The sequence below is a fragment of the Trifolium pratense genome, linkage group LG5, assembly GCF_020283565.1.
Source record: "Trifolium pratense cultivar HEN17-A07 linkage group LG5, ARS_RC_1.1, whole genome shotgun sequence".
NCBI lineage: Eukaryota > Viridiplantae > Streptophyta > Magnoliopsida > Fabales > Fabaceae > Trifolium > Trifolium pratense.
The window spans coordinates 43,517,566-43,540,053 of NC_060063.1; the positions used below are offsets into that span (position 1 = coordinate 43,517,566).

At 32.8% G+C, this 22,488-nt stretch overlaps 3 protein-coding genes and 1 pseudogene across 3 annotated transcripts; all 4 read right to left on the reverse strand.

The window, feature by feature from the left end:
- Nucleotides 1-6,631: 6,631 nt before the first annotated feature.
- LOC123883083 (germin-like protein subfamily 3 member 1) lies at nt 6,632-7,537 on the reverse strand. Its single transcript, XM_045931778.1, has one exon. It carries the CDS (start codon nt 7,446-7,448, stop codon nt 6,816-6,818), a length of 633 nt encoding a protein of 210 aa, XP_045787734.1. The 5' UTR covers nt 7,449-7,537; the 3' UTR covers nt 6,632-6,815.
- A 6,096-nt stretch (nt 7,538-13,633) lies between these two features.
- LOC123883084 (auxin-binding protein ABP19a-like) lies at nt 13,634-14,257 on the reverse strand. The gene has a single exon (XM_045931779.1). It carries the CDS (start codon nt 14,255-14,257, stop codon nt 13,634-13,636), a length of 624 nt encoding a protein of 207 aa, XP_045787735.1.
- An 829-nt stretch (nt 14,258-15,086) lies between these two features.
- Nucleotides 15,087-17,931, reverse strand: LOC123883085 (annotated as a pseudogene).
- A 1,680-nt stretch (nt 17,932-19,611) lies between these two features.
- LOC123883087 (auxin-binding protein ABP19a-like) lies at nt 19,612-20,508 on the reverse strand. Its single transcript, XM_045931780.1, has one exon. The coding sequence runs from the start codon at nt 20,426-20,428 to the stop codon at nt 19,799-19,801; it is 630 nt and encodes a 209-aa protein (XP_045787736.1). The 5' UTR covers nt 20,429-20,508; the 3' UTR covers nt 19,612-19,798.
- Between the last annotated feature and the right edge of the window lie 1,980 nt (nt 20,509-22,488).

The following is a 22,488-nucleotide window of genomic DNA, read 5'->3' on the forward strand; positions in this document are numbered from 1 at the left end:
TGAAGGTTGATGAACTGCTGGGATCACTACAGACCTATGAAACATCAATCAATGAAAGGTTAGAAAAGAAGAACAAAAGCATCGCTTTTATGTCAAATACTGATGAAGAAGAGACGGACATTGATGTAGACTCCACTGAGAGCATATCTGAAGCTATTGTTCTACTTGGAAGACAATTCAATAAAGTTCTAAAGAGGATGGACAGGAGGCCAAAACCAAATGGTAAAGGCTTTACTCAAGATACCAGAAAGGGTTCAGGAATTCCTAGAAGGCCAAAAACTGATGACAAACCTAGTCAAAACAAATGGATTCAGTGCCATGAATGTGAAGGCTATGGGCATGTGCGAGCAGAGTGTCCCACATATTTGAAAAACCAAAAGAAAAGCCTGACTGCCTCTTGGTCAGATGATGAATTGTCAGACAATTAAGGAAGTGAAGCAACTAAGCAGATTACAGCTCTAACTGGAATATGTGCATCTGAGACAGATTCCTGTGAAGAAGAACTAACCTATGATGAATTAGCTGACTCCTACAGAGAGCTATGTTTGAAAAGTGAAGAAGTGTGCAGAACTCTAGAGAAACAAAAAGAAACCATCTCCATACTTCAGACAGAGAAGCGTGATAACATATCAAAGATGAATGCACTACAGGAGAAGGTAAATAATCTGACTTCTGATCTTGAAGAAGCTAAACATGTGATAGACAAACTAAACACAGATAATTCGAGATTAAGAAAGTTCTCTGATATGCTATATAAAGATGATAATCACATAGAAGGTCTGCACAAAGCAGATGAAAGACTAGAAGATATTCTGGAGAAAAATGTGTTAAAACCTAGACACATTGGTCTTAGCTATGAGAAAGTCAACAAGCTTAAAGGATATGATCCTAACCTAATGTATACACAGCCAAAAAGTACACAGACTGAGAAAATACTTAAGCAAAAATTCCCCTATCCCAAGCAGCATCAGGGAAACAGATCTAGAGGAAGAAATCATCATTGGGTATGTCACTATTGTGGTAGAAGAGGACATATTAGACCATTCTGTTACAAACTGTATGGATATCCTGAAAGAAAGTCTCAACCAAGACCTGTACCTGTTCAAAAGAAAGAGTGGAAGCCTAAGAGTAAAGATGTTGAAGTAGTACCAAAGAATGATGAAGTCTGTCTAATAGCTCATACCTCACTTAGAGTTTCATCAAGAGAGGATTGGTATTTTGATAGTGGATGCTCAAGGCACATGACTGGGACTGACAAAATCCTGGTAAATTTGAAATCTTATTCAACCAGCTATGTTACTTTTGGTGATGGAGCAAAAGGAGAAATTGTTGGTGTAGGAAAGTTAATCAACAATGACTTACCTAAACTAGACAATGTTTTGCTTGTGAAAGGGTTGACAGCTAATCTCATAAGTATTAGTCAACTATGTGATCAAGGTATGAAAGTTCACTTCACAAAAACTGAGTGTTTAGTAACTAATAACAATGGTGATCTGTTGATGAGAGGATTAAGATCAAAGGACAACTGTTACCTTTGGGTTCCACAAGAAGAAACCAATCTATCCACTTGTCTAATTACTAAAGAAGATGAAGTGAAGTCATGGCACCAAAAGCTGGGACATTTGAATCTAAGAAGCATGAAAAAGGCCATCTCAGAAGAAGCTATCAGAGGAATACCAAAGCTCAAAATTGAAGAAAGCAATATTTGTGGTGAATGCCAAATAGGCAAGAAACCTACTGTGAAATACTCTCATGTATTTGGAAGCAAATGCTACATCTTGACAGATAGAGAATCAAGGAATAAGATGGATCCTTAAAATGAGGAAGAAATCTTTTTAGGTTATACAACAAACAACAAAGCCTATAGAGTGTATAATTCAAGAAACAATCGAACTATTATGGAGTCTATCAAGGTAGACGACACAGCTGGAGAGAAGACGACAGATGAGGCAGATGATGCTATAGCATCTGACTTACAGAATGTCCTGCAAGATGATAAGTCTGTCACTGTGAAAGAACCAGAAACCAATAATGAGGATCCTATTTCAGAACCTACTAAAACTCTAAGGAAAGGTCCACCCATTAGAATCCAGAAGAATCATCCTATAGATCTAATCATTGGTAATCAAGATCAAGGAATAACTACTAGAAGAGCTAATGATGTTATTTCTAGCTCTTGTTTTATGTCAAAGTTTGTACCCAAGAATGTGAAGGAAGCTCTGACTGATGAATACTGGATCAATGCAATGCAAGAAGAATTGAGTCAGTTCAAGAGGAATGAAGTTTGAGACTTAGTTGCTAGACCAAAGAATGCTAATGTGATTGATACAAAGTGGGTGTTCAGGAACAAGTCTGATGAAAAGGGCACTGTTACCAGAAACAAGGCCAGACTTGTTGCTCAAGGATATGCTCATATTGAAGGAATAGACTTTGATGAGACATTTGCTCATGTTGCTCGTCTTGAATCCATAAGGTTGCTACTAGGAGTTGCTTGTATTCTAAAGTTCAAACTGTTTCAAATGGATGTGAAAAGTGCCTTTCTGAATGGGTACTTAAATGAAGAAGTTTATGTGGAGCAACCCAAAGGATTTATGGATCCTAATCTTCCAAATCATGTGTACAAATTGAAAAAGGCTTTATATGGCTTGAAGCAAGCCCCTAGAGCTTGGTACGAGAGGCTTACTGACTTTCTTGTCAAGAATGGTTACAGAAAGGGAGGGAATGATAAAACTCTCTTTGTAAAAGAAGAAGGAAAGAAGCTCATGATTGCTCAGATTTATGTAGATGACATAGTTTTTGGAGGAATGGCTGACCAGATGGTGCAGCACTTCATACAGCAGATGTACTCAGAGTTTGAGATGAGTTTAGTTGGTGAGTTAACTTTCTTTCTTGGTTTACAAGTTAAGTAGATGGAAGACTCAATCTTTATCTCTCAGAGTAAGTATGCCAAAAACATTGTCAAGAAATTTGGTATGGAAAGCTCTAGTCATAAAAGAACTCCTGCAGCTACACATCTAAAACTAACTAAAGATGAAGCAGGTGTAGATGTGGATCAAAGCATGTATAGAAGCATGATAGGAAGTCTTCTATATCTCACTGCAAGCAGGCCAGATATTGCTTTTGCAGTTGGTGTTTGTGCTAGATATCAAGCTGCTCCAAAAATGAGCCATCTAACTCAAGTGAAGAGGATTCTTAAATATGTAAGTAGAACTTGTGATTATGGTATGATGTACTCTCATGGTGAAAGTTCTATGCTGGTAGGCTATTGTGATGCTGATTGGGCAGGTAGTGCTGATGATAGAAAAAGCACTTCTGGAGGTTGTTTCTTTCTTGGAAATAATTTGATTTCATGGTTTAGCAGAAACAAAATAGTGTATCTCTCTCTACTGCTGAAGCAGAGTATATTGCAGCTGGAAGTGATTGTTCTCAATTGCTATGGATGAAGCAAATGTTGAGTGAATATAATATTGAGCAAGATGTCATGACACTATATTGTGACAATTTGAGCGCCATCAACATTTCAAAAAATCCAGTTCAACATAGTAGAACAAAGCATATTGATATCAGACATCATTTTATTAGAGAACTTATGGAAGATCGAATTGTGAATCTGGAACATGTTGCCACTAAGAATCAACTAAGGCATTGGATGCAGTTCAGTTTGAAAATTTAAGAGGCAAACTTGGGATTTGCCTATTTGAGGAATTATAGCAATTACTGCATGTGTGGCGTGCATCAATTACTTCCTTTTGTCTACATTTAGTAATGCACGTTGTAATGGGAAATGTTGAAACATCTGAAGACTTGAGAAGTAATTATGGTAAGAGTATTGCTACAAGTAGTCAGAAAACCAAGACTCCAAACCCTGCTAAGAAACCTGTTAATTTTGGACCTCCTAGAAGTGCTAGTAAGGTCAATGTATCATTTGCTAAATGGAAGAAGAGTTCAAATAGAAAAGAACCACTATCCAGTGATTCTGAATTTAAAGAAGAAGCTGTGAAAGTCACAACTGGTGGATCATCTAGGAAGACTGTGAAGGGAAAGAAAGTGCCTTTGAATGTTTACTTTGCTCCTCTGGACAATATGTCCTTTCACTTTGGAGATGGTTCATCCAAAGTGGAGATTTAAAAGGCTGTCACTTGAAAGAAACTTAAGCTCTGATCTTATGAACTACAAAGAGCTTGTGGTATTTATTGAAGCTGTTGGGCTGTTGAAAAACTTGTCAAAGAACTTAGGGAGCTGTTATGAAAAACTTGTCACAGAATTTTTTATCAACATTGGTGAAGATTGTTATGATTCAGAGAACCCTGAGTATAGGAAGGTGTGTGTCAGAGGAAGATGCACTGAGTTCTCCCCTGCTATTGTGAATGATCTTCTTGATAGAAGTACAAATGGTGTACATAAGATGAAAGTATCTAATGATGAAATTTTCTAAACTTTCACCAACAATCAAGTGAGGAAATGGCCAGGAAAAACTGTCTCTGTAAAACTCATTGCCAAGAATGCTCTGCTGAACAAGATTGGTGTTACCAATTGGGTGCCTACCAGTCATACTTCTGAGGTGTCTATAGATATATGTAAACTTCTCTGATATTCTGATGTGATGACAGATGATGTAGCATCTGGCGTGTGTAGTAGTAGTAGTGTGTGTGTGAGTACTACTATGAATTTAGGGGGAGTGAAGTATGCAGTAAGGGGGAGTGTGTATGCATGAAGTGAGGGGGAGTAGAATTTATTTTTCTGCTACTCTAGTCATATGCAAGTTGAGTGCAAGTTATGTTCTATCCGCTGTCGCATGCCTCTGATTTTACTTTTCTTCTTAGTTGTGTGTTCAAGTTGACTCGAAGAAAAGAATTCTCTATATCTCTCCACAAAGATTGGTCTAAGATTGTTTTAGCCAAAATTTGCCAAAGGGGGAGATTGTTGGGTTTTGAAGATTGGCTACAATTTTGCAAAAACATCATAAGCCAACTGTTGTACCTAATGCTGCAGAATGCCTGTACAGCATGTGTCCCCAGGAAAACAGAATGCGCTATAATCACGTTTCATATCTTTTGAAGATTTGATCTACAAATACGATCATGCTTATCCAATAAGCCAAAACGCGTTTGTTACAAAAAGATAACTAAGAAAGCGGATTGTTTTATTTGTTACAAAAATATATTTCAATATTTTTGTTTCAAATCTTTTTTTGAAGAAATATTTTTTTGGAGTAAATCTTTTTCTCAAAAATATATTTTTGGGATTGAAGAGTTTGTTGAAGATTTATTTTTCCAACAAATCTTGCGAGCTGTCAATAAAGATTAGATCAAATAATTCTGAAGATTTATCTTGAAGAAACAAGATTATTGAAGGCTATAAATACATAGGCCTAAACGTTGTTTTATTCAAGTAATCTAAACCGAGTCTACAAAGTGTGAGTTTTAGGGTTTAGAGTGTTTTAATTGTGAGCATTTCTTGTATCACATATATGCAAGCTTAGGACTGTGTTTAAGTTGTAAGTTGTGTACTTACTCCGAAGCTTTTAAGCAAGGAGGTTAGGTACGATTAAAGATTCAACCTTAAGCTTTTAAGTACGGGTTGTTATCGTTTGTGTCTTTGAAGGGTGACTTCACAATTGGTTTATTGCTGAGTTTAAATCACAGGTTGTGTGATTGAGAGGAAGTGAGAGTGGTCTCATATCTAGGAGTTCCTAGGTAGAAGTTGCATTGGGTAGTGATTATGTGAGGAGTTGTAAACGGGGGAGTTTAGCTCTGAATTAATACTACTGATAGTGGATTTCCTTCCTGGATTGGTATCCCCCAGATTAGGTGTGTTTACACTGAACTGGGTTAACAAACCTATTGTGTTCTTTATCATTCTGCACTTTATTATTTTGTTAGTCTGCTGCGTTATACACATAAAGACAACTGCTGTAGCATCTGTCACAGCACTTGTCCACAGCGTGCCAGGAATTTCAGAAATTATTAGAAGTATTAAATAGTTTTGAAATTTTATAAAAACCTATATATTTGATAATTTTTAGTTTAATGGTTGAATTAGTAAAATTTAACGTTCAAGATGAGTATTACGTACACTGAGGGATTCAAATCCTACACGGAGTAGTTGAATCGAATCATAGTAATTTGAACTCGTTTTGAATTAGATTGAATGAATATTGTTTAAATTATAGTTGAATTATGATCCAAATCAATAATATTATTATTTTTTATCAATGTATATAATGTTATATTTTATATTAATTTGTGTTAAAATAAATTTATATACCTTATTATTTATTTATAAATTTTATTTTTCATTTATTTATTAGTCATTTAGTTCAACTGTGTTCAATCAATCACCATACTTAATTCTCATATTGAAATCATTTACCATATTCATAAGTCATACCCTCCGCTAAAAATCAGGAGAGATGAGGCAAGAACCAAGAAATGCAGGACACAAATTATTATTTCATTATATATTCTAAGTTGCTTATGAAATTATCCAACCATATATTAACTTAACAATTTGAATTGCTGAAACATAAAAATAAAATAAAACCACACACATAGAAACAAATCCATCACTAACATTGAACAAACATTTCTTTTATTTTTTGTCATATAGTCTGGTATATGTAGTCTAGTAGTTAGAAATTTCACCCATAAAATAGATAATTGGGGTGTCTGAGGTTCGAACCTCAACCCATACAGATAAAATGCGATGTTCTTATCAACTGAGTTAAACTCCCTAGAAACGGAACAAACATTATTAATTACAAGGGTCAAGGAGTGGATTAATATCATAAGCAATAATATTATATCATAATATTCCTACCCTCTCCCACCAAAACGAGCCTTTAGCTTCTTCACTTGTGCGAGATCAAGGAAAGTAGTTTGTGCCACTAATTCAGAAGGCAAATTATTGGAAAACAAAAGAAGATCAATTAATTGAGCACCAGGATTTGAACTGCTAAAAGTAAGAAAAGCAGTAGCTTTTCCCTTACCAGAATTAACTTGAAAATGCAACAATCCTTGTGGAAAAACCATAAGATCACCCGGTTTCAACGTCTTAGAATAAACCGTACTAGTTGTAAAAAATCCAGCGGTTATTTCACCTTGAACCATTATCAATAATTCGGTAGCACTAGGATGAGTATGCACTGGAATTGCTCCACCTTCGGCTATGTCTAATCGTGCTGCCGAGATTCCAAGTGCGTTAAGACCTGGAAAATCAGTAACAAATGCGGATGTAAGTGCGGCGTTGAAAGAGTTGTTCGTGTTTCCGGCTACAAAACCGTGAAAGACGAAATCGTCTGATGTGATGTTTTCAAGGGGCATGCAGTGATAGCCTGTTGGGGTTTCTGGATGCATTATATCTCCTACACAAAAATCATGGATATAAGAAGCATGAGAAATAGTGGAAGAGAGAAGAGTGAAAAGGAAAAGTATGTGAATAATTTTCATCTTTGATTTGTATAGAAAAGTTGCAATTGGCAATCTATTTATTATAAAAGTATTGCAAGCTAGTGGGAGCTGATCGAACAATGATATATAAAGTTAAGAGAGCAAAGGTATAGATATTTTTATATTTGTCCTTCAAAAAAAAAAAGAAGGAGATATTTTTATATTTGGTCAAGTTGTTAGGGTAAATAACTATTTACCCATGCAAAATAATCAAATTTTCTGCATAATTTTTTTTTCTGTATACCACCTGTAAAAAATAGATTCTCTCATTTTGCGCCTTAGATGTACAGCAGGACATATGACTGTGCAAATATGATGGCGTGACTTGTACACGTGGAAAAAAATAATTTATATTTATTTTTAGGGTCTTTCTAACTAGTGCCCCTGGTGCTCTAGTTAAGGAACTAAAAGAGAAAATAACAGAGAAGTTATGCATTGAAAAAATCAAAATTTAAACTTTTCATGTGTTGACTATACAATACTCAAGATATAAACTTTCTACATTTGAATTCTTAACTAGTGCCCCTGAGGCACTATTTAGCATTTTCCTTATTTTTAAAATTCCATGCCAGATAAAAAACAAAATTAAAAAGCAAATTTTCTTATTTTACTCCCAAAATAAAGATTTACTTCTAAATGAAATTTATTTCCAAAACAAAAAGTAAAGATATATGTGATGATGATTAGAAGAATTAAAAGAAATATATATATATAAAAGATAATATACTAAAAAATACTTCTTACATTCTTAAATAATTTATCTTTTTACAAAAAGAATATGTTCTAAAATAATTGACTTTTTAAATTTTCAATACAACATTATTTTTTTTTTTCAGTTTTACTATCTAATTAATGGATTTGGATCCTCTAAACTGAAAAAAAAAAAAAAACTAATATTACATTAAAAAAATTAAATATAAAAAAAGACATTTATTTTGAAACAATTTTGTTTTACAAATTAATCACTCATTTTAAAATTGAAGGAGAAATAATTGGAACAATAATTCTATGGATTTAAAATATCAATATTTTAACCCACTTGAGTTGATCTAATGGTGTTGGATTTGGGATCTTGTTTTATCTCTTTTGTAAAGGGGTTCGGTTAATAAAAAAATGAATATATAATTAGAATTTGATATTATTAATTGTTTTGAATCTTTGCACAATCGTTTCAATATTGGAAAGTACAAAGTAAAAATCTGTCAATAACCAAATTCCTAGTGGAAAAAAAAAGTGATTCTTATTTTAAGTAATATTAATTAATTACTATGTTAGGTTAGTCATTTTTTTTATATATATTAAGAAAAATGAGTATACTTCTTTCAAGGTCTCGGGTTCGATTCACATTGGGTCAATTTCGGTAGGTTAGTCCATACCGAACAAAAAAATCCTGGCTTTAAATTAGACCCCCACAAGTGGGCGATGAGATTGCTCCTCTCAAATTAGTCGGTCCTTGGGCTGAATACCGAATTTTAAAAAAAAAAAATTCTAACTATATGTTTGTATATAGTTAGAATATTGATATTTTAATTAAAAAAAATTGCATTCTTTCAAAGAAAAAACTTTTTGTGAGTTTAACTCAGTTGCCAGAGACATTATATCATATATGTAGGAGTCGAAGTTCGAACCCAGTCATCTCATTTATTTATCTTAAGGAAAAAATTTATAATCATTAGACTATTTTTAAAAAAAAAAAAAACCTGCATTAAAATTTTATGTCATCTAATTTTAGTCAAACCGTTTAAAATTGTTGACTGCAACTTGATTAAATTAAAAAAACGTCCCCATCACGATTCACAATTATTAATGTATTCATCTCCTTATTTAGCATTTATAGTCAAAGAAATATTAACTCTTAAATGAAGAAAGTCGTTGAAGATGTACAAAAGTCTATTTGAACGGCCAGAATAGTCAGTTGATTAAGTGATTATTGCGTTGTACTTAGTAGAGAGAATCACAATTTGATCCTCGTAAATGTCATTGGAAAGGAGCTAAAATCACTTGATGTCAAAATTACCCCTGACTGAACCAGATTAAACTAGTGGTAAAAGAAAAAAAAAATATTCTATTTGAGCGGCAAATAATACAAGATATTTGATCGTACCACTAACCGTTAGTCAATTAAGTGATGATTGACGTTGAACTTGGTATGAAAGACCATGGTTTGATACCCCACAACTATAATTGGAAGGGGGTAGGAAGCACTTGATGTCAGAACTGACCTTCGAACAAGATTAAACGGGTGGTGAAAGAAAAAAATACTCCCTCCGATCCTTTTTATAAGGAACAATTTGGAAAAAAAATTTGGTCCTTTTTATAAGAAACAATCATTAAATTTATTCTTACAATTCCATTTTTACCCTTATTAAATTGTATTCATTCCAAAGTTATGCATTAATTAGAGTGATATATTCCCTAAGGATAAATTAATACAGCAAGGTTAGTTTTGGAATAGATTGTAAAATTTTAGAATTTTTATTAAGAAAGATAAGGTTTCTTGGTATGTGTGTTTTTTCCAAATTGTTCCTTATAATAAAGACCGGAGGGAGTAATAAATAATACTACATCTGTCCCTAATTATAAGACCTTGATTGACAAAACTGTATTATTCATTTACTTTGTTTTGACCGTATTTTTTTAATAATATATAAATGTAAATATTAGAATATAAGATCTTGTTTAATTTATTTTGATGAGTATTTTCAAAATATTAAATTTTTATAATTTTAACTAATAAATAATTAAAAATATTAGTAATTAAAATTATGCATTGACGCACGTGCAATGATCAAACGTGATCTTATAATTAAGGACGGGGTAGGACAACATATGTACCCAAAAAAAAATACAAGATAGTACTGCTGACACACACGTAAAGCTGGAAAATTTAGATAGTATTTAACCTTATCTTTTACTCCCTCGATCTTATTATAACTTTATAAGTGTCATTGTTCTGCAATGTTAATGTTTTTTTTTTTTTTTTAACTGATAGACAAAATTTCTTCCTTTGCTAATCGTTTATAGCTGAGTCATCATCACGATTGAAAACTTTTGTAGCTGAGTCATAGACTTCAACAACCGTTCTAAACAAATATCTCCTCCCTCCATATATGAGCTTCACATTTTAATCATATGTGTGAATCATCATATATATCACTGTCCCATTTCATTTTAAAAATAAAGAAACCTTATTGATTGAAACGGTAGGTCTATGATGAATAACTTTTGAAACTAAAATTTTACTGATCTCGTTACTTGCTGACTCCGGGATGCTAGTTAAGAAACTAAAAAAAGAAAGAAAAAAGAAATATACATTGATAAAATGTAAAATTTAGACTTTTAAGATGTTGACTACACCTATTTTAAAATAATTTTACTATCTTTAGTTACTTTAACTAGTGCTCTGGAGCTATCAAATGGGCTGACCGGCCCAGCCCAACTCGGTCCGGTGGGCTATACTATATGTATGGGCTAGCCCGACTCAGCGCAATTATTATTGTGCTACACATTTATGGGTTTTCCCATTTTTTTATTTTTTTTTACATGAGCTTCATGTATTAGTTCTTCATAATTTTCAATTTTATTGACATATAATTATATGCAAGTGTAAATAATTTTTATGTTAGCACTAAATATCAAGTAAACTCAAATTTGATTCTTGGACTGGGCGACGATCCAAGAAATATTTTGTATAGGCCCAATAGCAAGCGGCCCATCACATCTAAGTCAAAAGAATTCAAATATAGAAAAGGCGGGAAGAAACTGTTCTCTGTTTACAAGCAAGCAAGGAAGCACTACTTCGTCCTCCCATGATCATACTCACTATTAGGAAAATATCACCCCACTACTCCATGATCACGCATGAGGCAGGAAATAACCGTCCATTTTCCTATGATCCAACAAGGAGTGGGGTGGTGGAATGGAGAAGGTGGCTCACTACAATGTGAAGAGGAAAGACCTATAAATACTAGCTCTGAATGATTGTAAAAGGATAGATATTTTTTTTTCTTTCTTTCTGATCATGTTTTTCTACACAAAGAACTATGTACAACATCATTGTTCAATAATATAACCCCCCTTGAATGTTCACCAGAACGATTCTTATAAAAGAAATTAAATCAAATTAATAAAGTAAAACTTAATTTTTTAAAAAGTTTTAGGTAAATACGACCCTTTTGATTATGCTTACACATTTAACTATATTTTTTATAATAACTTTTCAATTATATGATAATTTTTTATGTTTTTAATTGATATTAATTTTACAAAAATGACATAATTTTCCGACAATGGACCGAACCGAAGCCCATTCAACTAGCCCCGCCCAGCTCAATTTTCATTTGAGCTACATGGGCTTGGGCCAAAAAGGTCGGTTTCATTTAAACTAAGTTTTTCGTGGGCCGATCTGTCCAAGGCCGTGGGCTAATGCGCCGGCCCATTAGCCCGCCCCTCCAAATTTAAAATATCCACCAAGCTTTCAAGAGTCAAGACCAAAAATCATTTTGATTCCTTTTCTTCTTTGTGTGTGTGTAATAACTTTAATATTGAAACCAATATAATGGAGGCTAATTTAATTAGCATAAGATGTTGGATTCCGACAATAGGAAAAACCAACATATTTCAATCACAATTCCGCATATAAGTTTTGTTTGGGTAGGTGGGGATAGGGGAAACGTATAAACAAATCTTTAAATTTTGTTAGTAACATGCGCTAATAAGTAACAATAAATTGGTTCAAGTGGTAATAGTTTTAGTTCCCTTAAATATATGGTCAGTGGTTCGATTCCTGCTCATGCGTAAATTTTGTTGGGATTAGGGATAGCAATTTGACATATACCCAGTGAGTACCTGCAAAAAATACTCATAACGGGTAGGGTAAAAACCCGCATTTTGAGTACGGGCACGGGTATGGGTAATTACCCGCAAAAATGAACGGGTATGAGTGCGGGTACGGGTACCATAGTACCCACCCCACCCCATGCATAAGCGCATAATATATATATTTATTTTAAATATATTATTATATAATTACATATGCGTATATCAATTTTAAAAAAGGCAACACTATTAAACTATTACACATTTTTAATAAAAAAGTTTATTTATAATATAATACAAATACAATGTGAGTATGTCAACAAAGAAATAAACTTTAACATGAGGTTAGTAAAATTTTTGTTTATAATTTTCATGAGTCAACATTAAAATCGTTTTTTAAAATATAATTATACTAAAATAATATGATATTTTATAATTGATTGATTCGTTTTTAGTAAAATTACGGGTAACGGGTACAGGTATGGGTACCTAGGTACCCATAGGGTATGGGGAGACAGGTACAAAAGTTTTTACCCGGGGTATGGGGATGGGTACTATAGTACCCTACCCATACCCTACTCATTGTCATCCCTAGTTGGGATGAGAGAACTCACCTTATGTGTCCCACAAATTCTCTGACAGATATTAGTCATCACTAACAGTGGTGGAAACATGCGCTACCAAAACTCACACACAATTACATAAGTTTAGATTTGAACTTTGGTGAAGCCCAACTTAAAAGTTGATATTGTAAGTTGAACTATGATTTATGAATTGTGAGCATAACAACATAGAAATTTTTGTTTATATTTTAATTTGTTCTGGTTTTATTTTCAATTATATTGAATAATTTATTTTTAATCCAAACTAATTTATAAGTTCAAAAACTGAAGTATATCTAACCAATCGTTAGTTGGTTCAGTGGTGTTTGACACTGAACTTGGTAGGAAGGATCGTGGTTTGATCCTCAGCAACTGCGATTGAGAGGGGACTGAAATCACTTGATGCCAGAACTGACCCCCGAACCAGATTCAACTGATGATGAAAGTGAGGAACCATAATTCGAAGGGAGAAGACACATTTGCTTGCTTGATTTCCAGTGGTTGCAATGTATGTTTGTATGGTTTATTTATATTAATGCAAATTAATAACTCAATTTTATTTAAAATCAATTTTTTTGGTAAACCATTTAAAATAAATTTTCATTATTGCATTGCACCGGCTCCTACACTAGTATCTTATCATATTTGGGATTAGAACATAGAAATAAAACAATAAAAAGATATTCACAAAGAGAATATGGATTATTATGATCTTAAGCAACATGATATAATATTCCTACCCTCTTCTAAAAGAGTGTAATCCCCCTAATATCTTCCACCAAAACGAGCCTTTAGCTTCTTCACTTGTGCAAGATCAAGGAAAGTAGTTTGTGCCACCAAATCAGAAGGCAAATTATTGGAAAACAAAAGATTATCAAGTAATTGAGCACCAGGATTTGCACTACTAAAGGTAAGAAAAGCACTAGCTTTTCCCTTACCAGAATTAACTAGAAAATGTAACATCCCTTGTGGAAAAACTATAAGATCACCTGATTTCAACGTCTTAGAATAAGCCGAAGTCGGTGTTAAAAATCCAGCATTAATTTCGCCTTCTAGTATTATTACCAATTCAGTTGCACCGGGATGAGTATGCATTGGAACTATTCCACCTTGGGCTAAGTCTAGGCGCGCCGCCGATACTCCAAGTCCGTTAAGAGCTGGAAATTGGGTGACAAATGCAGGGGTAAGTGCAACTGGGTTAGAGCTGTTGGTATTTCCGGCTACAAAGCCGTGGAAGACGAAATCGTCTGATGTGATTTCTGAAACGGGTTTGCAAGGATAGCCAGTAGGAGTGTCGGAAGCTTTTGTATCTGCTACACAGAAATCATTGACAGAAGCATGGGAAGTAGAGAGAATAGTGAAAAGAACAAATGCACAAATAATCTTCATCTTTTTATTGGATGATTATTATTATTATTATTATTATTATTATTATTATTATTATTATTATTATTATTATTATTATTATTATTATTCGATTTGATATGAAGGAATGTTGCAATTTCCTCCCTATTTATAAAGGCATGACCTTCATTTTACAATCTATGCAGTTAGTATTATTTTTATGTTTTTTGTCAAGTCAAAGGCATTTATTATTTTTGTTGTTATTATTTATCATATCCAAATTATATTACTGTTTTTATTTGATCTTAATTATATTACTGTTTTAAAACATAAACAATTCTTTATTATTATTATTATTATTATTATTATTATTATTATTATTATTATTATTATTATTATTATTATTATTATTATTATTATTATTATTATCATCATCATCATCTAAATGAATTGACAATATTCTCATTTGACTGTTATTTACAAGCTTAGACTACATACAATGGTTTCAACACCAAAAAATATTCAACACCCACTTTTTCACTCCACATCATTTTCTCTTTCTTCCACCTAATCATTCAACACACATTCAACTTTTACCCTCTCCAATGGTTTTTATATTCAACACCATACCCCACCACTTCCTCTACCCCACCACTTTCTATTTCATATTCTTATTTAAATTTTAATTTTTGTTTTTATGATTAAATAACATTATAATTATCGATTAAAATTAAATTAAAATAATACACTTAACAAAATTTATTTAAATATTTTTTTTTTCTTAATTTAAAATGCAATACATCACACAAATAACGTAATTAGTACGATACAAATTAACTTAAAATGCAATACAACACACAAGTTACGTAATTAATACGATGCAAACTAACTTAAAATACGAAACAACACACAAATACGAAACAAATCATCTTTAATCCTGAAACATTCCAAATTTTGTCCATATGTGCTTCACTAGATCTGCTTGCAATTCGTGATGAGCTTTTTGATCACGGAACTCAGATCTAGCACACACATGATTTGCAAAAGCGGGTAATACCTCGGTTGAATATGGTCGCGGTGCACTAGATCCACTTTCCTCAGACTGCTCAAAATCGGTCCAACGTTGAGCATATGAATATCGCTCATCCTCAACAATCATATTATGTAATATGATGCAAGACCTCATGATGATACTCAGATCGGCTATGTCCCACAAGCGAGCTGGTTCACGGATGATTTTAAATCGAGCTTGAAGCACTCCAAATGCACGTTCGATGTCCTTCCGACATCCCTCCTGATATTTTGCAAATAACTTATCGGGTTCACTTTGAGGAAGTCTAATAGATTTGACGAAAGTTGGATAAGAATGGTAGATACCATCGGCTAGATAGTATGTCATATCATAGGGACGTTGATTCACATAGAAATTCACACTTGGAGTCTTTCCCTGTTCCACGTCATCAAAAACAGGTGAACGGTCTAGAACGTTTATGTCGTTCAACGTTCCCGGACATCCAAAAAAGGCATGCCAACTGCTTCAAGAATAACTGTGGTGGTTCCCTTATCCCCCCTAGTAAATTGACCTTCCCATGCTTTAGGACAATTTTTCCACTCCCAGTGCATGCAGTCAATACTCCCAATCATCCCTGGGAACCCCCGTAGTTCACTTACATGTAGTATTTTTTGCAGGTCATCTTGGGTTGGTGCTCTGAGATACTCTTGCTCATACAATCGTATGATTCCTTTACAAAATCTACGTAAGCACTCTAATGCAGTAGTACCTCCTATTTTGATGTACTCATCGACCGCATCTGCTGCCATACCGTATGCTAACATTCGCATTGTTGTGGTACATTTTGCTAAAGGTGATATACCTTCTTTCTTGGCAGCATCAGCTTGCTGGGTGAAGTAGTTATCACTACTTGAAAGGTCCCCAACGATTCGAAGAAAAAGATGTTTTTGCATGCGGTACCGACGACGAAACATTGCATCGTCATATGTAGGCTCATTGGCAAAGTAGTCGTCAATTAGTCTTTGGTTTGCAGCTGGATGATCTCTATTGACATATTTTCTACTACGAGGTGCACCATCTTCCAATATTTTTTTCCGACGCTCTCTAAATCGGTTGAGTACATAAGTTTCTTCAACTTCACGATTTTGCAAGTAGGCTGCGACATCAAAATCATCGCTTGATGGATCCATTGTTTGTGATATTGGAAGTAGATTGGGTGAGATTATTGGAAGTAGATTGGGTGAGATTATTGGAAGTAGATTGGGTGAGATTTAGGATATTGATACATAAATGGATGAGTCCCTATATATAGATTCAATTTGGTCCACTGACGGATTTCAAATAATTATTGTATAGAGTTTATTATCAGATAAGGATTGAGTGGTGGACACAAAAATTAAAGCAAGTTGGGTGGTGGACACAATAATTAAAGCAAGTTGGGTGGTGGACACAATAATTAAAGCAAACACGTAGTACAAATACTTAAAACAAACATTACACTGACATATCACAATAATTAAAGCAAAGACTACACTGACTTATTCAATCACAATAATTGAAGCAAACACTACAGACAAATATTTAAAGCAAAAACTACATTGATTGAAATTAATTATGGAAACAGTTCTTGGGTCAATGTGTCCAACATGGCTTTCTTCCGGTCATCGAGATTCTCTTCAGAACTTAACTTCAGATACATTTTCATTTTCTTAAGTCTGTTTTTCTCTTGTTGACTGGAAATTACCATTGCCAAATGTTCCATCTCTTTCTCCTTCATTTTCATGTAATTATCCCATTCTTTGTCCACCACCTCTGTGGGTGTGGAAGCTTTCTTTTTTCCCTTCTTTTTGGCTGCATCCCTACCTATAGGACGAGCACTAGATCCTACAGAGTTTGAGCCACATGCATCACTCTCGTGAGATTTCTTAGATCCACTACTTCCAGATCCTACTTGACTACTATAACGTGGTTGATCACGGAGAGCATTCCATTCTTCCATTAAAGTGAACCGAACATTCTTCCCACATGCATATATTTCCTGCGCTTTTGCCAAAACATCATTCTCGGACCAACCACTTCCTTGGAGACGCTTAGCGCCATCATAAGCGTCAATCCATTTACCCAGTATTTTGTTCATATAATTAAAACGGTTTCGGCATGCAACTCCATCACGCGGAGGATCGAATGAGCAATGCTCATTACAATAGTCAGCAATTTGACCCTAATATGTTTCACCTTTCTGGTTTTTCCCGACAACACTGCTTGTTCCAAATTTGATCCACCCACTAATTAGCACCAAATTTTGTTCAGTGTTCCATGATGGTTGCGGGTTTTTCTTGCTCTTAGGAGTTGAATCTTCATTAGCAATAGTTATTTGTGTTGAAAATTCGGGAAAGTTAGTTGTACCACCACTCGAAAAAATTTCATTAACCATCGGCATGTAACCATTAAACGGGGGTGTTTGAGATGAATTTCTCAGCATAGTTCCATAATATGGATGAAAGTTTGGAACAAAAGATGATTGGTTGAAATTTGGTGTTAAACCAAAATTAGGTGTGTTTTGAGGATGTTGGTTGAAAAATTTGTTTGAATTTTGATAATTGTTGGGATTTTGATAATTGTTGGGGTTTTGATAATTGTTGGAGTTTTGATAATTGTTGAGATTTTGAGAATTGTTGGGATAATTAGAAGAATTGTTGGGATCCATTTCACTAAAAAAAGATTAAAACTTCAAAAGAAAGACTAATTAGAAAGTTAATAATAGATTAAGATAGTGAAAAATTTGTTTTTTTTTTTCTGTGTCCAAATGAAATGAACCAAGTCTCTATTTGTAGAGAAAAAAAAATCACGAATTTTGGTAAAAAAATAAAAAAAATAAAAAATTAATTTGCAATGAGATAATTGAGTTCAAATGATAAAAATCATAAAAATCCACCGGACCAATCAGCAGCAGCCACGTGGCTGCCTTTTATCCAAAGAAGCTTCTCTCTCCGCGTGACAATTTTCACCAGCCGCAGTGTCCGCGCGTGCACAACACGCGCCAGGGAGCCCAAATTAAAACGCGCCACGTGGCCATCCAAGCAGGTTTCAACTGTGTTTAATATTTTCATCATCTCTCTCCGCCAGGTAAGATTCAACAGAGGCTTGCAATGGTTTCAACTCTTTTTTGCAGATTCAACACAATGGATTCAACATCATTGTATGTAGTCTTACACTACTTATTGAGTTTTACCATCTCGTTTTAGCAATCGAGGGAATATAGGTGATGGTTTGGAGCATGGTTGTTAAAATTGTGTATTAACACATAAATTTGTCCCATTTTATGTTTGTAGGTACAAAAATCGTGTTAAATTTGTGGTAAACTCTTTTTTTTTTCCTGTAAACTCATCAAAAATAAATTTTAAACGAGAAAATTCTTATTGGAATCATCAAAGTTGAGTTAATTTTTTTATATAAGATTTTGAAGAAATTAACTCTTTTCTTTTTGAATTTGTTTTAATTTCTAATAAATTAAAAACTTATTAAATTCTTGATATTTTTTATAGTTAATTTTTTATGTTTTCAATTTTATGATTTTGTAGAATAATTTGTTTTATATAAATAAAAGGAAAATATGTCTTTTAAATTAATAAAAATAAAATTAAGAAAAAAGAAATTAAATATTTGGTGACTAGACCAAAATCCAAACAGCTAAGGAGATCATACGCTTCGTTAAAAACCTTATCATAAAAACTCATGGGATAAATCATGGTAAGGGAAAAATGAGTGTAGAAAAGAAAGATCTCTTGAGGTACATAAACAAAAACAATAATCGATTACTTTGGAGCTCAATGAAATAATTTTTGTATGCAATCAGGTGTCATCTTTGAACATATGAGACATAATTTTATCTTTTTAAAGAAGATATGAGACATAATTAAATGTATATTATTAGTTAAATCAACACAATTCTACCACCGATTTCTTAATCTCCAAGGAACAAAACTGTGATTCTTGAAAGCAAACCAATTAAGCAACTGTTTTCAATCCTTTTTTGAAGTTATCTCAAAAAAGCAACTATTTTCAGCCCTAATACTAATGACCACTCCATGGAAAGCAGCAATTGCATGCATGATTATGTTGACGTGGCATGTGATCGAGTGGTACATGTGGCAAGACATGTGTTCACTTGTCACATGTGCGTTGACTTGGTCAAAGGGTCAAAATCAAAAATTTCTAAAAATTAGAGGGATAAAAGTGCTATTAAGAAAGTTAATAGGCCAAAATCAAATGTTTGTGAAATTTAGAAGTGCAAAAATGCAATTTAGCCATTATTTTAATATTATAAATAGCTTGCTAAAATATTGAACCATATATCTTAAAATTTGGGATAGTTGGAATATAGAAATAAAATAAAACACACACACACACAAATAATTCATTTTATTATTGGAACAAACATTACAAAATGTACACACACATAATTCATTTTATTATATTGGAACAAACATTACAAGGAGAGTAGATTTGTATGATCTTAAGCAAGGATCAAGGAGTAGATTAATATCATAAGCATTAATATTAACCTAACACTCCTACCCTCTTCCACCAAAACGAGCCTTTAGCTTCTTCACTTGTGCGAGATCAAGGAAAGTAGTTTGTGCCACTAATTCAGAAGGCAAATTATTGGAAAACAAAAGAAGATCAAGTAATTGAGCACCAGGATTTGCACTACTAAAAGCAAGAAATCCAGTAGCTTGTCCCTTACCAGTATTAACTTGAAAATGCAACATCCCTTGTGGAAAAACCATAATATCACCCGGTTTCAACGTCTTAGAATAAACCGCGGTAGGTGTCAAAAATCCAGCAGTTATTTCACCTTGAACTATTATTAATAATTCGGTAGCCCCAGGATGAGTATGCATTGGAATTGATCCTCCTTCGGCTATGTCTAATCGCGCCGCAGATATTCCAAGTCCGTTAAGACCTGGAAAATCGGTGACAAATGCAGAGGTAAGTGCAGCGTTGAAAGAGTTTTTGGTGTCTCCGGCTACAAAGCCGTGGAAGACGAAATCGTCCGATGTAATGTTTGCAAGGGGTTTGCAGTGATACCCTGAAGGGGTATCAGGAACCTTCAAGTCTGCTACACAAAAATCATTTACGGAAGCATGAGATATAGTGAATGAGAGAAGAGTGAAAAGCAAAAGTATGTGAATAATTTTCATTTTATTATTGGATTATGATGAATATATTACTTATTATTGGATTTGGTATGATGGAATGTTGTAATTGGCTAGCTATTTATAGAGGTATAGGAACGGCAAAAATGTATAATAATTGATAAAAAAATTATTTCCAAGAATAAGTGTGGTATATATATAGAAATAAAATAATTGTAACAAGGGTCTTGAGAAAATCAGGGTAAGAGACAATGCATGTGTATCTTGTAAGTCAATTATAGTCACAGTAAATATAATTTTTCGTGCATATTTGGATGATTCAATTTTGGGAATACCAAAACTATATAGTTTTAAAATTGATTTTTGTATAATTTTAATTTGAGTTGATTTGCCTCTAGTATTTAATTTTAACTTACAATATTTGTAGATTTTTCTTTTCAATATAATTTTATACTTAAATTTATTATTCAACTTACTTTTAAATAATTCACAAGTCGTAGTTCAACTAATTAAAAAATATCAAAAATTTTAGGTTAAATGTCATTTTAAACTCTGACTCCTTCATTTATGTGTGTAGGTTTCTGATGACTTTGTTATTTTATCTATATATACCAAAAAGAACTTACGTTTAAATAGTCTCAAAATATTTTTTTTTCTTATTTCATTTATAATAAAATAATTCTCATAATACAAGTTGGGATAAAATCAAAAATTGTGGAACTAGCATACGACAAATAGTCTCAAAATATAATAATACAATTTGACCAAAATATGATCCCAAGCTTAAGAAATAAAAACAACATATAGTTATAGCAATGATACAACAATATCGCGACTTCATTTGCTAATGCTACCAAGACGGGTTTATTAATTTACATCCATTCAATTTTAGTAATAGTAATATAAATTAGGTGAGTGAAAAAAGAGTAATATAAATCAGAAGGTTAATTATGATATTATTATTATTATTATTATTACAAGGCTATAATCTGAAAAACAAAAGACGAGAGAAAGATAAAAGAAACTGGAATTACTCTATAAGCAAGAAAGTTTTAGCCTCGTCGCTCCTGAGAAAGTTTAAAGAAAAAGTAAAAACATTTCAACTATGTTATTGGTTTTTTTATATTTATAAGTTAGTTCTCACTCCAGGTCAAATTATAAGTTGTTTGGAGAGAAAAATTTGTACTAAATTATAAATCGTTTTACAATACTGATGAGTATTTATTGCTATTTTTTTCTATTTCTTTGGAATTTGTTTTTGGTGATTTTTATAAGAAACACTTTTTAAATTTATTATTTATTATAAAAATAAATCTTTTTGGTCTGTGTGTCTTTCTCAATGTGTTCCTTATAAAAATGACTTGAGGGAATATTATACTATAATATACCCTTAACTATTTATTGTTCTCTTCTTTTAATTCATCAAATTATTTTTCTCATACCATTAATGAGCTATAGACCTGGGATGGGGGGAGTTAGGAGTGTCAACATAGTTGGGATGTCCATCCTTCTCCTTGATGTTTAGACGCTCTTAATTCAGTTAAAAAAAAATGATAATTTTGTAAATTAACTCACAATTTCTTTTTTTTTTCTATACAACATTAATTACATTTCTTAATTTATATAACATGATAAAAAGACTTATATTTGATACCGAGAAAATTGTTCACAATCTTTTTAAATTTTAGTATATAATCCTCTTATAAATACTATTTTTATAAGTTATGGTATTATATTGAAATTCTAACCTTGGCTATTTTTCATTCCCACTTCTTCATCCATTGAAGCGGGGTATTTAGGTTCAACTTTTGATCTATAAAATCACCCATCTCTAAATTAATTTTTTTTCTCCTATTCTTTTATTCAAATAACTTATTTTTAAATATATTTAGTTTCTTCTTTTGTGTGATTCTGGCATCTTATAGTGCGATGCTGTGTTGTTCGGTTCAAATTGTCAGATTAGATTCGATTCAGTACAGATTCAACTAATGACTTTGACATTATCAATGTTGCCGATTTGAAAACATGAGTATTTTAAACAATTTGCTTTCATCATATTTATAGATATTTTGTTGTTGTATGTTATTAATTAACTTGAATGTCGT